Source organism: Silurus aristotelis (genome assembly GCF_946808225.1).
Source record: "Silurus aristotelis genome assembly, chromosome: 17".
Lineage (NCBI taxonomy): Eukaryota > Metazoa > Chordata > Actinopteri > Siluriformes > Siluridae > Silurus > Silurus aristotelis.
In genome coordinates this window covers 623,000-640,499 of record NC_139590.1, presented here as the reverse complement: position 1 = coordinate 640,499, position 17,500 = coordinate 623,000, and the positions used below count along the sequence as shown (strand labels likewise).

Sequence of the window (17,500 nt, the reverse complement as noted above, 5' to 3'; positions counted from 1 at the left end):
GTGTGTGTGTGTGTGTGTGTGTGTGTGTGTGTGTGTGTGTGCGCTGCAGATGGGTTTGAGTTATGTGTACATCAGAGCAGCACAATCGGCAGTATAATGTTAGAGAACTCAGAACTTTTGCACATATTTTATAACAATCACATTAAACACGCAGGTTTTATTCTCACCAGGTCCTGATGAAACATGGCCTCCCTCTGACACCCACTCAGGGAGAAGATGGAGGTGGGAGACATGGAGCGCAGATGCCACAGAGACAGAGCAGGACCTCCACCACACAGCTGGGGGGCAGATAGAGATAAATACATACATAGATATAATTAGATTAGACAGACAGACAGACAGACAGACAGATAGATAGAGAGATAGAGACAGACAGATAGACAGACAGATAGAGACAGACAGGCAGACAGCTTTTGGTGTGTCTCTCTCTCTCTCTCTCTCTCTCTGTGTGTCTCAGACATGAACAAAGGAGATGTCTGTCTCCTCTCGGTGTCCGAGTCGCTGTTTCCTGCTCACCATCCAATCAGAATCCGTTGCCACGCAGCTGATCCACTTCCCGTACTGGGGGCGAGCGCATTCCTAAACACACCGACGTACACAAGGACAGGAGTGTCAGTCACACTGATTTGTGTGTTTGTGTACAGATGTGTGTGTTTCTCGTGTCACAGCTTACCTCATATTTATAAACCTCCACACAGTGTACACTTCGGCCCGTCCTACAGTCTGACCAATCACACACACACACACACACACACACACACACACACACACACACACACACACACACACACACACACACACACACACACACACAGTAAGTAATGGAATAACACACGGTTCATCACTGCTTTTACTCCAATAAACTGAGATCAGAGTTTCTTCATCTCTGTAACACGTCTCTAACATCTGTATTTATTGATTTACTAACATCTGTATTTACTTCCATCAGATTTGATTATTAAAACAACAACACCTGTTCATAACTATTGGGACACCTCTTGTTGAAATCAGTCCTACCACCACATGAGGAACAATCCAAGCCCCTCACCGCTCAGTCCGTGGAAGTGAGATGTACACAGGACCATGTCTTTTAGCACACTGACTTATGAAGGTCGGTGCTCCCTGTGACTGTGTGTGCAGACCAATTCATTCAATGCTCTGCTCCATACTTCCACTGGCACTAAAATCAGCAACAAAAACTGTGGAGCAGGAGCTTCACGGAACCAGTTTCTACAGCTGTGAAGCTGCGTGGAAGGATCACATCACCAAGCAGAATGCCAAGTGTGGGACAGGGTGGTGTGAAGGACTGGATTCTGGAGCAGTGGGAATGTTTCCATGACCCATCATGCTTTGGCAGTCTGATGGGCGAGTCTGGGTTTGGTGGATGCCAGGAGAACATTACCTGCCTGACTGCATTGTGTCAACTGTAATGTTTGGTGAAGGAGGGATAGTGATACTGTGTTCCAGGGGTTGGGCTTGGATTCACCTGTAGAACATCAAGACATTTTGGACCAAAAATACCTTTATTTTTTTGTTTCTTTTTCACGTTTACATGTAGGACAGTCGTATAAAACGTTTCACTGCATGTCGTACTCTGTATGAATGCATGTGACAAATAAAACTACAAAGCTGTGAATGAGTGGAAAGCCTTCCCAGAAGAATGGCAGCTGTTAGAGAAGCTCCATGTTCATGTATTTAACCCTAACCCTGAAGTCACTGTTGGTGTAAGAGTCAGGCGTCCCAATACTTTTGCCGACACAGTGTATAATAGGGTCCCAGCTACAGTGAAAACCAAACATCACTGGTCTTAAAAGACTGGTGAAGGAAGAAGCAGAGGAGAAGAACGTGAAAAGAATCAAGAGGGGAAGAAATAGAAGGAGGAAGATGGGATGTAGAAAAAGAAAAGGACAAAGAAGAACCATGAAAGGAGGGTGAAATATAAAGAGGAGAAAAGAAGAAGGATGAGAAGAACTCACCCCACATTCTGACGGCTCCATCCTCTGCTCCTGACACGATCTCTCCCTCCCTCTCCCTCAGAGACAAACAGTGAATATAATCTGTGTGACCCTGTAAAACCAACTACACACACACACACACACACACACACACACACACACACACACACACACACACACACACACACACACACACACACACACACACAGAGTTAGAGAAGATCTTTAATAAAGCTGATGCTGGGATCAAAACTCACTTCTCACCTTGAAGGTTCCAGTTTCCAGGTCCATGATGTGAATATTATTGTCTCCCCCACCAACCACCAAGCTGTTCTCCTACACACCACACACAGAGAGTGAAACACACACACACACACACACACACACACCACACAGAGAGAGTGAAACACACACACACACACACACACACACACACACCACACACAGAGAGTGAAACACACACACACACACACACATGCATGTGTACACACACACACCACACAGAGAGTGAAACACATATACACACCAAAGTATATATACACACACACACACACACGTGCATGCACGTGTACACAGACACACACACACCCATGTATATACACACCCATACACACATGTGTGTGTACACACACACACACACACACACACACACACACACACCCATGTATATACACACCCATACACAGCCAGACACATATGCACATCACAAATGTATGTGTGTAACAAGCAAACAAATGTGTGTGTGTGTGTGTGTACGTGTGTGTGTATCCCTCAGTTAGCATGTAAAGTGTGAAAGCTCATTAGAGTGTGATTAGATAAAGACTGAATGAGAGGTTTGTTTGGAAGGTTCCCATGAGAAAGGCTCTTCTCTCTAAAAGAACATGGCAGCACAGATCAGGTTCGACTCCTGGAACAATGTTCTTCAGGCAGATGAGAACTGAAGTGGAGATGTTTGTCTGCAACACACAGAAAATCAGCAGAATCACCTCACACCGACTGTAACGCACGGTGGAGCAGTGATGATCTGGGTTTGTTCTGCAGTCACAGGATCTGAGAACCTCACAGTCCCTGAAATGACCATGAACTTCTCTGTAGACTAGAAAGTATTCTAGAGTCAAATATGAGTCCATCCGTCTGGTAGCTAATCATCTGAAATCAGGTCACAGCAGCAGATCTACAGCAGTGTTCACATCTGGACCAGGTGAGTTCTATCAGCTCCTGATGCACAAAACTATAGTATTGAGAGGGTGTACTTTCTTTTTTACACAACTGTGTGTGTGTGTGTGTGTGTGTGTGTGTGTTTCTCACTCTGCTGTTGATAATCATGGCATTGATTTCTGGGATTTCCAGACTGGTCCTGAAAAACAGATGTTTATAATAAGATTTGTGTCCCATTTATTCAAACTGCACCCCAATCAGTGACGTGAGAAAAGTGTTTACGTGTAATCAGGTCTCCTCGTCCAAACAGCTTTAGCGTTCTGTAAAGAATAAAAACAAAGAATCATGGAAATGAAGGTGTGCTGGACACCCCTCCCCTCCCTCTCCCCTCTCCCTTAGCTGAACTTTGACCTTATTTCCGAGCTCCGCCCAGCTCCAGGTGCTGATCTCTCCGTTCCCCGCACTGAAGAGGTGTGTGTCTGTGGATAAGAGCGAGAACACGGGACCTTCATGGGCTAGAGAGAGAGAGAGAAGAAGAGAGAGAGTGAGAACCCGAGAGTCCAGACAGGACGTCTGAGCTTCAGGAAAACATCTACAGTAGTGATGGGAAGATCAGATCCTTTTAGTGATTTGGTTCTTTGAATGTTGTTCATCAAAATGAATGAAACTTTTTTTGGAGTCATTTAGTTCCTTTTGATCCTTTAATCTGCTTCTATGGGAGTCACATGACAAAAGAATGAAGGATTCTGACCAGAGGACTGAGATGAACGACTCCATTCTGCACATAACCTCTGAAGACTTTGTGATGCTTCGCTCACGAGCGTCCAGCAGAAAATACAAATCACTCTTTGATACGACTCGTTCTTCTGAGTCACATTAAAGAATCGTTCATAAACGACTCATCACTAATCTCCAGTGAGTGAACACACTGACACAGTGTACAGGCTCGGTGTGGCCACAGAGAAGAACCAACACACCAGGACAATATCCTGAACAACGTGTAAAGTTCTCCCACAGAACAGGGGGAGAGCAGCACACTCCTGCTGCAGCTACACTCAGATACACACACCAACACTGACCTGGAGATGGAGAGGAGGTGAGATGGAGAAACAGATCTAACCTGTGAAGGTCAGGATGGGTTTCTGACTCGCTTCTGACGCATCAGGACTCAGAGCAGATGGGAGACTGCAGAGGAACGGAACACACACACACACACACACACACACACCAGATAAAAGCTATTTTGAAAAATACGAAACCCAAGTCTGACCCAGTATGAGATTCAAGCTAAAGCTAGATTAGGTCTGAGGAATGTTCTATCACAGCTGTAGGATGATGATGCATGCAGACGATCACATTTCTGTATGGAGCTCATGTCCATACAAGTATTAGCACTAATATAGTATAGCTTCATAGTTTAATTTGAGTTTATAGGAAAGAAAACTCGCAGGTAAACAGCAGGACGTGATCTCCAGCCGCATCTCCAGGTCAGTGAGGAGGTCAGTGAAGAGATCAGTGAGATGGTCTGTGAGGTCAGTGAGGAGGTCAGAGAAGAGATCAGTGAGATGGTCTGTGAGGAGGTCAGAGAAGAGATCAGTGAGATGGTCTGTGAGGAGGTCAGAGATCAGTGAGATGGTCTGTGAGGAGGTCAGAGAAGAGATCAGTGAGATGGTCTGTGAGGTCAGTGAGGAGGTCAGAGAAGAGATCAGTGAGATGGTCTGTGAGGAGGTCAGAGAAGAGATCAGTGAGATGGTCTGTGAGGAGGTCAGAGATCAGTGAGATGGTCTGTGAGGAGGTCAGAGAAGAGATCAGTGAGATGGTCTGTGAGGAGGTCAGAGATCAGTGAGATGGTCTGTGAGGAGGTCAGAGAAGAGATCAGTGAGATGGTCTGTGAGGAGGTCAGAGATCAGTGAGATGGTCTGTGAGGAGGTCAGAGAAGAGATCAGTGAGATGGTCTGTGAGGAGGTCAGAGATCAGTGAGATGGTCTGTGAGGAGGTCAGAGATCAGTGAGATGGTCTGTGAAGAGATCAGAGATCAGTGAGATGGTCTGTGAAGAGATCAGTGAGATGGTCTGTGAGGAGGTCAGTGAGGAGGTCAGAGAGATGGTCAGTGAGGGATGGAACTCTCTCTGTGATGTTGTAGCTTTAGGTTTTGGACCTCACCTGAACACACCGATCTCTCCGTAGTTGTTCCCGGCTGCTAAAAAGCGGCCACATGGAGAGAAACTCTGCGAGAACACGGACATGTGCAGGAGCTAAAGGAAGAGATGAGAGCGTTCAGAGAACAAACACTCCAACACTTCTACATTCTATAGTTCTGGGTTTCTCAAGAGATTAATGAAGGGTTCTGGTTGTTCAGTCTAAGAGCAGGTGTCCTCCTGCAGGAGAAAGAACCTTCTTCTCCTCCACATCTCTCTGATAAACCACCAGCAGCACCAGTTCCACGAAAATAAGCTGAATGCAGTGTTTACCTCAATCGGACCCATCGTGTTCGGAGGAACCGCTTTATTCTGAGTGTATTTATTTCCTGTGCTCACACACAGGACGCTTTTGTTCCACCGCTAATGCGTTTGAATCTGGTCGCTGGAATATGACGTCGCGGAAATATGACGTCACATGACGCTCGGCTCCTGGTTTAGACTGCAGCTGCAGGATGTGTTGTTTTTCTTTACATATAATATCAACATTTAAAAATACATTTTATATATCTATATATATATATATAACTCGAATAATTGTGCACACACACAGTGAGGTCTGTAAGTGCCACAATTACGAGGTTTTATCACAAACTATTTTTGTAACTTGCGACAGATGGCAGCACGAGGCTGCACGCACAGTCACAGGGAGCACCGACCCTCATAAATCAGTGTGCAAAACGACAAGGTCCTGTGTGCATCAGGATCCGTGTGACTGGTGCTGATCTTTGTTACACCACATCTGCGATTTCATCATGGAGATCGAGAACAGTCAATACTGAGTTCTACTGGCAGGTTTTTAAAGCGTCGGAGGGAGGACATTCTGCGAAAGCGACCGGATCTTGAGACAAGCTAGTCTTAAAACTTTTTGATAACCACCTCATATCTTTAAAATGCACAGTTACATTTATAGTTAAATGGTGAAAAGAAGTGTGGAGAAAATAACTTTCAAAAACAAAACAAAAAGGTACAGATACAACCATTTATTCATTAGTCCATAATTTTTCCACAAAGTGAAAGAAAAAAAAAAGCGTGTAAGCAGGACATGTCCATTCGGCAATGGTTCTGATCATGGTGACATTTATCTACATTCAGAACAACGCAGCAGGACAGAGAGAGAGAGAAAGAGAAAGAGAGAGACACAGAGGGAGACATTTATTTATTAATGGTATTCAGGTTAGATGTTGGCACGTGTCTGCAGCTCTCCTCCTCCTCCTCTCCCTCCCTCTCTCTCTCTCTCTCATCTCATCTCTATAATAAAAGTAAAAAATAAACCCAAAACATCCCTGTGGGTAAACATGAGTGCAGAAACCGTGAGATGATTCTTCGCTCCAGTTCAGAACTCATGTGTGGATCACAATTTACAGACGTTTCTGCAGATTTTTTTTTTCTCAGAAGACACAATAGAAAGATCAAGATAAAGAAATAAACGCCTCAGTGATGTAGAGCTGGAGGAACTACTTTCTCCGCCTGCTGCTTGATCTGCTCCTTGATCTCCTGGGAGCACAGAGAAACAAAGAAAGAAAGAATGTGGATGTTAAAGTAATGAATTTCTCTCAATCCATTCCACCGTCATTTATTTATTATTGATATTTAAATCATACTGTTTACATGCTGTTTTTGTACTGCATTGTGTTTGTTTACATATTCTCTTGTTCATAGTCCTCTTTCACACAGTTCAGTTTAATCAGATATACAGCACTCTTTATTATTTGGTGTATTTGTCTCACACTCTTGTGTTGTCTGTCTACACTGTTTGAACTCTTTCACTCGATGCACTTTGTTGTGTGTTGTAGCACCAGGGTTCTGGAGGAACGCTGTCTCACGTCACTGTGGTAGAAATGACAAAGCTTCTTGGCTTGAAGAATGAAAATGAATTACTCTGAATGAGAGTGCAGCATGACTGCCCCCTGCTGGACATTTGCTATAGAGCACTAAATCAAAGAATTAGAGAAGTTAGTGAGAGAGAACGAGAGAGAAAGCTAGGACGAGTGTAAGAGACAGGTGAGTCAGCAAGCAAGTGAGGGAGTGAGAGAGTGAAGGAGTGAAGAGTGTGTGTGTGAGAAAAAGGGAGGAATTGTGGGAATCAGTGATTAGGAGTGTAAGGGGGAAAGAGTGAGAAAAAGGGCGAAGGAGTGTCCGAGTTAAAGTCAAGGTGAAAGTAAATGAGGAAATCGGAGACAACAGGAGAGTCAAGGAGGAAGTCAAAGTCCATGAGAGTCATGAGTGAGTCAGTCAAGAAGAGAATCGGAGTGAATGTAGGGTCAGTGAGAGTCAAGGAGAGAGTCAGAATCAATTAGGGGGGGTGGGGGTCAGTGCAGGGAAAGCCAGCGTCTCACCTGCGAGCGTGAGGAGAGCGTGGGGCTCTACGCAGACGAGCAGGAGGAGAGTAGCTGAGTGATCTGGAGTCTCTGAGCGAGTCTGCAGGTTCTCTGGGTCGACGAGGAGGAGAACTGTGAGAAGAAGGAGAACGGTGTGTGTGTGTGTGTGTGTGTGTGTGGGTGCGTGAGAATTTAAACTCCTACAGGAACACTTGTGTACACACAAACTCAGGTGTGTGAGATCAGACACTCTCTTTACATTAGACAGTCAGAAAGTGAGGGATACCTTTTCTTCTTCACTTCCTCACTCTCCGAGGAGGACGAGTGTTTACGAGCAGTCACTTTTCCACGCCTGGAAAACAAGGACACATTTCAATTTATTCCACTTCAAATCTTTCTTGCCATCATGATCTCAGTTTTCAGGTACACGCCCACTCACCCTTTCTCAGTCTCGGATTCGGAGCTATCGGAGGACGAGGATGAAGAGGATGAGGAGGATGAAGAACTAGAGCTGCTTCTGCTACCAGTCTTGTGTTGCTTCACGACTTTCTTCTCCGCTCTCCCGTTCACTGCATTCTCACTCCTGATTGGTCGCTCTTGGCTCAGGGTCGCACGTCGCTCTGTGGGCGATTTGCTCCTAGAGGTCTTCCTCGTCTCTGATTGGCTGAAAGGAGGAGATCTGGAGCGTGGAGCCAGCTGCCTGGAACGTTTTGGAGAATCCCGAGCAGGAGGAGGAGAAGAGGAACGGGACTGCAGTCTCTTCTCAGACTGCATGTCCTGATCAGGTTTCCGCTGAGGAGAGGGCGAAGATGAAGACGACGAACTCGAGGAGGAGGAGGATGTCGAGGAAGAAGATGGAGAGCGAGGAGGAGGAGGAGGAGATCTGGCTCTCTTTTCTCTCTCTTTTTCACGTTCTCTCTCCTTTTCACGTTCTCTCTCCCTCTCTTGTTCACGATGTCTCTCTCTCTCCCGTTCTTTCTCCCTCTCTCGTTCCTTCTCCCTCTCCCTCTCTCTCTCCCTGGACAGAGAGCGACCACTTCTGCGGTACGCAGGAGAAGGAGAACGTCGAGACCTAGAAGGAGAAAAGAAATGATGATGATTTGCTGTGAAGTTTTCAGGTTATGGTTGATGAAGTGTTCAGGGTGCCATTACTTACCTGTACAGAGGAGAACGTCTCCGTGGGCTTCGTGACCTGCTGCTTCTCGTCCTTCTTTCTCGCGAGCGTGGTCTCTCTCTCTCTCCTGGCCTCCCTCTGTCCCTTTCTCGTTCCCTCTCCCGGTCTCTGTCCCTCTCTCGTTCTCTGTCTCTATCCCAAACTCTCTCTCTCTCCCGTTCCCTATCCCTCTCCCGTTCCCTGTCCCTCTCCCGATCTCGGCGTGAGGGCGGACTCGCTCTCCTGACTTCTCTCTTTGGAGGATCTGTGCGATGTCGTGCCGGAGAACGTGATGAAGATCGTGACGGCACCCGTACGTTCTTGTTCTTCTCCTCCCGGCCTTTTGGTGGAGACTCCCGCTTTCTCTCACTCGTCCTGTTCTCTCGAAACAAGGAGTCTGAGGGTGTCTCCCTGACTCGCTCCCTGGGTTTCTCTGTATCTTTGATGTGGGTTCCAGCACTCTCCTCTGGACTGTACCTCCTGCGTGCTGGAGGAGGAGATGGAGGTGGGCTCGAGGTCTCAGTGGGAGTGTACCGTTCCTTCCCTCGATCACCGTCTTTCTGCTGTTCCTTCAGCGGAGATGAAGATCTTTTATCCCTGCCTCTATCCCTGTCGTCCTTCCCGGTGGGCGGGGCCTGTGTGGGTACGGAGGCGGAGCTCTCCCTGTCTGTGGGTGTGTACCCATCAGTGTCTCTCGTTCCCTTCTCTTTCTCTCTCCGAGCTCCGGGCTGAGCGACAACCGTGTGAGGGACCTCTTTACTTTTCTCCTTCTTTTCCTCGTCGGAGGATGAGGATGAAGAGGATGAAGAGGATGAAGACGAAGATGATGATGAGGAACTGTCCGAGTCGCTGTCACTGCTGCTGCTGCTGCTGTCGTCACTGCTGCTGCTGCTGCTGTCACTGCTGCTGCTCGAACCTTTCTCTTTCTTCTTCTCTTTCTCCTTGTTTTGTGGCTTTTCTCTCTCCAGTGGACTCTTCTCCAGAGTTCTTCCCATCCTCTCGTCCTCCCTCTCCTTTTCCTCCCTTCTCTCTGTATCAGATCTGTCTCTTTCAGACCTCCTGTCTTCTGTCTCCCTGCCTCTCTCAGGGCGTTTCTCATCCTTCTCTCGCTCGTTTTTCTTCACCTGCTCTCTGTCGTTTCTCCTGGTCTCCTCTCGTCCTTTCTCTCTGTCACTCTCTCGCTCTTTCCTACTGACCTCTTCCCTGTCATTTTCTCGTTCTCTTCTCCTTGTCTCCTCTCGGTCGCTTTCTCGCTCGTTTCTCCTAGTCTCCTCTCGTCCTTTCTCTCGGTCACTCCCTCGCTCTTTTCTCCTTACTTCCTCTCTGTCGTTTTCTCGCTCATTTCTACTCGTCTCCTCTCGTTCCTTCCTCCTCGCCTCCTCTCGGTCACGCTCTCGCTCTTTTATTTTCACTTCCTCTCTATCGCTCTCTTGCTCTTTTCTCCTCGCCTCCTCTCGGTCACTCTCTCGTTCTTTTTGCCTTGCCTGTTCTCGGTCCGTCTCTCGCTCCTTTCTTTTCACTTCCTCTCTGTTGTTTTCTCGCTCCTTTCTCCTCGCCTCCTCTCGTCCCTTTTCTGCATCCCTTTCTTGCTCTCTCTGCTCCTCCCTCGTTCGCACTGCCTCTTTCTGTTTTTTGCTGGAGCGTGGTGAGTGGCTCGAGGAGGAGGTGGACCCCTCGCTGGAGCTCTCTCTCTGTTTATTGTTCTCTCGCTCTCGAATGTGCAGGACAACGCCCCTGTCCCTAGATTGTGAGGGCGGAGACGCGCTCTCCTTCTCGCCGCTGCGTCTCCTCCTCGCCCGCTCTCTCTGTGGCGATGGCGAAGACGATGAGTCGAGTCTTTTCTGGGGTTTGTCGTCCCTCTTCCTCCTTTCGACCTCTCGCTCTTTCTCTGAGCTCCGCTGCCTTCGGTCTCTCTGTCTTCTCGGGGACGGAGACGAGTCGTGTCTTTGTCGCTGATTGGGTTTCTCTTTCTCTCGCTGATGTTTAGGAGGCGGAGAGCGAGACGGAGACATCGCCTGCCCCTTTTGCGGCTTCTCCTTTCCTCGCTCCTGGTCTTTCCGGTTTCGTTCAGGGGATCCGGAAGGTCTTGCAGACTTCAGGACACAGAGATAAGAGTTACCATTATTGCACCAGGAGCTCAAACCAAACCTTTTTTAGAAATACACTTAATCTTAAACTCTTACCTCTCTGACCTCCATCTTCTGCGGACTGCCACTTTGGCGACCCCTGCGCTCAGGAGATCTGCCCTTCCTGCCCTCATCTGCCCTTCCCGCAGGAGGATTGTTTGGTTTCTCCTTCAACACCACCGGTGACCTGCTAAACAACAGGAGGAGAGGAAGGTTTTCGGTTGTTGCTATGAAAACTATCACACTGTCTGAAAACCAATTAACCAATTAGAACCCACAACTGTGTATGATTTATATCGTTTACTACAGTATCGTAAAGATGTACTTTTTGGGGGAAGAATTTACATTATACAACATTGTTTTAGGACTCGATACACATCATCTCACACAGGCAGGGGACGCAGATCTCCTTTAGATTCCAAGTGTGTATTCACTATTTTACAGAGGTTACTGTCATTAGATTAATTTACTGTATGGTAAAACGTGTGCTATGTGGTAATCGTGCTCTTTTTTCCCCTATACATCAGCTCTAGTAACTAGTAGTGTAGTTTATTTGTGAATACAGCATGCTTAGTTTTATTTGTTATTTCAGAAGTGTGGAAATAATGGTGAAAAGAACATGTTGCAAAAAGAGCCGAAGCCAATCAGCAGCCCACACGGTCATGGAGAATAAAGACTGATATTGACATGGTTCCACAGGCTCTGAGATTCCTGCACGCAGAGGAACCTGGACCACAACCAAGACCGTGTGATGCACACAACACTACCCACAACACCTTTCTTTCGTTATGACCCAATACCTGCGAGCTGAGCTGGACGACGCGCTGCGTCTTCGCCGGCGGCTCTTCGTAGGGGGCGGAGTCTCGTTTTCACTACTCCTCTTCCTTTTGTTCTTCTTCGTATCCGGCCTGTCCTCAGACGAGCTGTCCAACACAAAATGGAGAGAGATTAAAATAAATAAATAAATCAGGAATATAAAGGTGGTGTAGTGTGGGGAAGACTGGACTCACCTGCCCTGGTCACTCTGCTCTGACCGCTCCCTACACACAGGGGAAAGAGAAACAATGATCGTGATCGTGTTCTCAAGCATGGAGCTTACACCCTGAACGCTCCCTGGCACATTGCTCATATACACGATTACAATAACACCACCATTTTATATAGCGCCTTCAGCTACGTCTCAAAGCACTTTCCTAAAAAAGATTATAGAGCAGATTTAAACACACAGATTCTGCCGGTCTAATCTCAGCCGGGAGAAAATTACAGAGTTTTAGTGCACTGGGAGAAAAAAAACGAGCCACACAAAGAACGTAAAGGAAGGAAACTAAAGGATAGGATTCAGAGGAAAAATTACCAAATTCCAAAACAGATGTTCCCACAATGTACACCAGAGGAGCAGCTGATGGCAGTGGATCTACACGGGCACCGGAACCACGGATTAACTTTTTTTTTTTTTTTTTTACTCGTGGATCATTCCTGATGTTTTCCCGATCACAGAATAAGTGTTTTTCCCTGCGGTATTCATTAAGTAATTTCGTAACTACACAGATTAGTCGTGTTCACGTTCACGTGTTAATCAGTCAAAATCAAGAGAACGTGAAAAGCCTCCCGCAGCACACAAATCACATGTATTGGAGCGTTTCCTTCTAATAAATCACAAGCAAATTATATTCGTCTTCACTCCCCCTTTTTTTTTTGCTGATCCAAAAAATTTTCCAATCCGTAACCCAAAAACTACATGTGATCGGACCCGAGAGTTTTGTGATCTGTTGCACCACTGATATCGCAGATATGAACACACACCTTTTCTTTTTCTTCGTCTTGTTTTTCTTCTTCTCTCTTATGTGTGAAGGAGACGGACTTTCAGAGCTGAGAGAGAGAGAGAGAAAGAGAGAGAGAGAGAGAGAGAGAGAGAGAGAGAGAGAAAGAGAGAGAAAGAGAGAGAGAGAGAGAGAGAGAGAGAGAGAGAGAGAGAGAGAGAGAGAGAGAGAGAGACCGTGATCGATCAGTCACTAAATAAACGACTCCAACACTACTCCAATGCTGGAACTTTATTTATTTAATTTACCTCTCTCTACTTTTCTCTTTCTTCCTTTTCTTCTTACGGCTCTGTTTTCTGGTGGATGAAGAATCTGACTCGTCAGAGTCTTCAATTATCCTGCGGAGGGACAGAAAAAACAAACAAAAAGAAGAGATGTAACAGAGTTATGGATATACATCTTTACCCCCCCCCCCCCCCCTCTGTCTCGCTCTCGACTCACTGATATTTCTGCTGCTGCACTTTCTCTCTCTCCAGTCTCTCGTGCTCTCTCTTCTCTCTCTCTCGCTCTTTGCGCTCGGGGTGGAAGGACGATCCGTCCACGTAGTCGGAGCCGATCCCGAACGCCTCCCGGAGCCGGTCGTTCTTCTGCTGGTTGGCGGCGGCGAGAGCGTGTGTCTCAGTCACGCTGCAGCCGAGAAACCCGAGAGAAAAGAGTGTTAGATCAGACAGGAAACAGAGCCTCGAGGTGCAGGACCATCAAACCTCTCATACCCCATCTCACAAAAGTAAGTGCACCCCACACATTTGAGCAAACATGTCAGTATCTTCTGAAGGGACAACAGTAAATAAAACGTGTGTATATTTAGAGGCGTGAATGTGTGTGTAGTTTGTACAGGTCTGAGTCGGGGTATTTATGGCCCTGGTGCTGATTCTGTACAGGTGTCATTAACACTCACGTTGGTTTCTCAGCACCGGCTGAAGGAGACTCTTCTTTCTCCTGCAGCATCATACGGAAGCTGCTCACCTTCTCCTCGATCTCCTCAGCGGAGTACCTGAAAATAGAGATGAATCAGAGCCACATCGTCGTGGAGTGATGAGTGTGGAATGGTGACGTGTCTCACCCCTGCTCCTCCATCATGTCCTGTAGTTCAGCACATTTGACCTCCAGCTGCCTCTTCCTCTGGTGCTCCAGGATATCGGCGTTGGGCTGACGGTTCAGCTGACTCTCCAACCTCTCGATCTCCTTCTCGTCCTTCGGTCCTCCGTGATCGTCTCGAGAGCGCTTGGCCCGAACACTCGACAGGTTCCTCTGCACGTAGCCGTTGGTGCCGCTGCCTCGCGGCGTGGTCAAGCCGATCCCGTTATACATCTCGGCTCTGGAGAGGGTGTAAACAGAGGGAGAAACACACATGAGTATGTGGGGTAATGCTGGGATTTAAACTCCATAAACACCCTAAAGTTCTTTTAGGAATTACTATTAGCCCGGTTACAGAGCCACAATCAGGTCATGACTCATTACTTTTAGAATCATTTTACACCCAATTTAATTAATTATTTGAATCTGAGGTGTGTGTGTGTGTGTGTGTGTGTGTGTGTGTGTTGCTCCTGAGCAAAAAATTTTATTTAATGGAATATGACGATGGTCAGTGTGTGTAGGAGCACCGATGATACATGACGTCTCAAACTAACCACACAGCTCAGGTCTGTACAGGTAAGTTCACTGATCCAGACAGTATGGCACAGTGTGTGTGTGTGTGTGTGTGTGTGCGCGCACACGTGTGCATGTTGAGGGTGTGATCAGTCTCACAAATAAACTTTGCTGTCCAGACACACTGAAGAGTGAGCTGAGATACAAAAGGTGTGGGACCAGCACCGGGTTTAGGAGAAGGTCAGGTGGTGCACAAACACATACAGGTGATCATTAAGCTCATTACCTGACCACATAACACACAGCACATCCCATCATCTCAGCAGTGTGTATATAATAATACAGTGTAATAATGATCATTAGATTTAAATTCATATTACAGGTGTAGCGTTACACGTAATTGTACAGAACCATTTCGGTACACGTCTTTCAGTCCAGTGCACACGTGTACCAAATACAATCCTTTACACGTGCGGAACACAGTAACAATCCAAGTTCCCTCAGGGACGTATTAAGTGGCGGACCAGACGTTTGTTGAGTTTCTGCTTCACACTTTGAGCGCAGTGTCATTGTTTTTATTATTATTATTATTATTAAACATGTGGGAAATAAAATAGAACCGCGAGTTGGTGCAGTGTCCCACTGGTCACTCACTCACACAGGGAATAGATTTAAAGTGCGCCGAAAAACTCAATTCTGTTTTTACGGCAATCCTGCAACATGGATTCTTTAGTGTTTTAAGAAGAGCTTCAAAAATCTGGAGAAAATCCTGACAATCCCTCATTTTTAAGGGGGATGAAAGAATGAAGGACGGAAGAAATTAAGATATTTTGAAATTATGCTGAAATAAGTAGAACATTATATATATATATTTAAAGAAATTTATATTAAATATAAAACACAAACATTTATATACACATCTGCATTTCCCAAATGCGATCTAACAAATGTAAACTTTTTAAATGTCCATTTACTCGATTTTATTTTATCAATTTAATCTGCACCAATTCAATCAATTACTTAATTTCAATTAATATAATAAATTGTATATAATAAATTGGATTAATTCTATTGATTCTAAAAACCGAGTTCAGAACCGGAACTGCCGTAACGTGTATCATGCTCATAATTAAGCGCTTTACTCAGGGTTTTTATGTACGGATGTGTTTTTTGATCAGTTACACTTTCCTGCTTTATATAATAATAATAATAATAATAATAATAATAATAATAATAATAATAATAATAATGAGCTGAACTACATGACTAACTTTAGATCATTAGCTGAATTAAACTCGCATGTTCTAGTGCCGATCACGGACACATTGTAGAATATAAAACATTTACTAAATAAACAATAGATTATATTTATATATTTACCGAATGATGAAACAGAAACACCACAGATTAGAACACTAATATTAATTAAATCATAACAGCGCGCGCAGCTGCTTGCTAGCTGACTAGCCTGAAAGTTGCTAAACGGCCTTCTAACTGAAATGCTAACCAGCTTCCTCACGCCACCAGCCGCGGCTCTAACAGCAGATGAACGGAGAGTTTACCCGGACAGTACCGTGTATAATCCCGAGCAGCCCCCCGGTACCGGGAACCGAGCGCGGTACAGCGTGCACGAGACAGATGCTAAAGCACGTCAGCTAGTTAGCTTTAGCCAGCGCGCTACATACGCACCTCTTTGTTTCCCCGCGAAGGGACAGAACAAAACCAGGCTCCTGACAAAAAGCGGCCGTACACCGGTTTGAGCTGAAGGGGACCCGGGGATGAACTCACCCTCACCGGGGGCAAACCACAAACAACACAACCGCTAAGGACAACACTACACACCGAGATGCGGAGCGTCGGCTAAAGAACGAAAACCTGTCGTCACCATACGCGTCATATTCACGCGACGCGCCGAGAACTACTGCAGGCTACTGCTGGAAACTACATTTCCCGCTCCCGCACCGGCGCCTCGGTGACGTAGAAACGCAGCGACGAGTTCATGCCCAAATAACTATTGATTTATAAGCATGATTTATAAATGGGAGGAAAAAAATTAATTAATACGAAATTATTTTTCTTCAAAAAAAAAAAATATAATACACCAAACATTAACCAGAGAATCACGAAGAAACTGAGTACTTTCCATTGTTGTTTTATTGATCAGATATCTTCTTCGTCCTCTTTTGGCTTCTACCATTAGGGGGCGCCACAGCGAATCATTCGTCTCCATACCCCCCTGTCCTCTATATCTGCTTCTTTCAAACCATCTACCTGCATGTCTTCCCTCACCACATCCATAAACCTCCTCCTTGCTCTTCCTCTTTTCCTCCTTCCTGGTGTCTCCATCCTCAGCATTCTACTACTGATATACCCCATGTCCCTCCTCTGCACATGTCCAAACCATCTCAATCTCACCTCCCTCACCTTGTCTCTAAAACGTCCTACATGCACTGTCCCTCTAATAAACTCATTTCTAATCCTGTCCATCGTCGTCACTCCCAACGAACATCTCAACATCTTCAGCTCTGCTACCTCCAGCTCCACCTCCACCTCCTGTCTTTTACTCAATGCCACTGTCTCTGATCCATACAACATCTCAGGTCTCACCACAGTCCTATAAACTTTCCCTTTCACTCTCACAAATACTCTTCTATCACAAATCACTCCTGCTATCACTCTTCTTCACCCACTCCACCCTGCCTGCACTCTTTTCTTCACTTCTCTAACACACTCTCCATTACTCTGCACTGTTGACCCCAGGTACCTGAACTCCTCCACCTTCTCCACCTCTTCTCCCTGCAACCGCACCCCTCCACTGCCCTCCCTCTCATTCACACACATGTACTCTGTCTTACTCCTACTGACTTTCATTCCCCTTCTCTCCAGCGTGTACCTCCACCTCTCCAGGATCTTCTCCACCTGCTCCCTACTCTCACCACAAATCACAATATTATCCACAAACATCATAGTCCATGGAGAGTCCTGTCTGACCTCGTCCTTCAACCAGTCCATTACCACTGCAAACATGAAAGGGCTCAGAGCCGATCCTTGATGCAGTTTAAACTCCACCTTAAACGAGTCTGTCATTCCTACTGCACACTTCACTGCTGTCACACTGTCCTCATACATGTCCTGCACCACCCTCACATACTTCTCTGACACACCAGACTTCCTCATAC

General features: G+C 46.1%; 3 protein-coding genes across 7 annotated transcripts in view; all 3 read right to left on the bottom strand.

Annotated features, from left to right (window-relative positions):
- thoc6 (THO complex 6) overlaps positions 1 to 5,730 on the bottom strand; it is a 10,112-nt gene extending 4,382 nt beyond the window's left edge. The window contains exons 1-11 of the mRNA XM_083566759.1: positions 5,585 to 5,730; positions 5,277 to 5,368; positions 4,234 to 4,298; positions 3,525 to 3,628; positions 3,396 to 3,433; positions 3,264 to 3,312; positions 2,220 to 2,291; positions 1,977 to 2,079; positions 674 to 723; positions 517 to 579; positions 168 to 278 (exon numbers count right to left, since the gene is read on the bottom strand). Of these exons, the coding sequence (XP_083422885.1) occupies positions 168 to 278; positions 517 to 579; positions 674 to 723; positions 1,977 to 2,079; positions 2,220 to 2,291; positions 3,264 to 3,312; positions 3,396 to 3,433; positions 3,525 to 3,628; positions 4,234 to 4,298; positions 5,277 to 5,368; positions 5,585 to 5,599 (762 nt within the window). The 5' untranslated portion in view covers positions 5,600 to 5,730. The remainder of the gene's footprint in view (positions 1 to 167; positions 279 to 516; positions 580 to 673; positions 724 to 1,976; positions 2,080 to 2,219; positions 2,292 to 3,263; positions 3,313 to 3,395; positions 3,434 to 3,524; positions 3,629 to 4,233; positions 4,299 to 5,276; positions 5,369 to 5,584) is intronic.
- The window catches only part of hsd3b7 (hydroxy-delta-5-steroid dehydrogenase, 3 beta- and steroid delta-isomerase), a 327,842-nt gene that overhangs the window by 117,584 nt on the left and 192,758 nt on the right, over positions 1 to 17,500 (bottom strand). The window lies entirely within an intron of this gene.
- srrm2 (serine/arginine repetitive matrix 2) lies at positions 6,280 to 16,224 on the bottom strand. 5 transcript variants are annotated; one of them, XM_083566724.1, is made up of 15 exons: positions 16,011 to 16,223; positions 13,795 to 14,049; positions 13,630 to 13,725; positions 13,173 to 13,358; positions 12,980 to 13,069; positions 12,715 to 12,780; positions 11,922 to 11,951; positions 11,712 to 11,834; positions 10,969 to 11,101; positions 10,306 to 10,878; positions 8,789 to 10,269; positions 8,072 to 8,704; positions 7,919 to 7,984; positions 7,651 to 7,764; positions 6,280 to 6,808 (listed from the first exon to the last, which is right to left on the bottom strand). In XM_083566724.1, the coding sequence occupies exons 2-15, from the start codon at positions 14,040 to 14,042 to the stop codon at positions 6,769 to 6,771; spliced, it is 3,879 nt and encodes a 1,292-aa protein (XP_083422850.1). In that variant the 5' UTR covers positions 14,043 to 14,049; positions 16,011 to 16,223; the 3' UTR covers positions 6,280 to 6,768. The 5 variants fall into 5 exon arrangements, with proteins under 5 accessions (XP_083422850.1, XP_083422848.1, XP_083422849.1 ...); XM_083566722.1 differs by having other exon boundaries at positions 8,789 to 10,878; positions 16,011 to 16,224; XM_083566723.1 differs by having other exon boundaries at positions 8,789 to 10,878; positions 10,969 to 11,098; positions 16,011 to 16,224.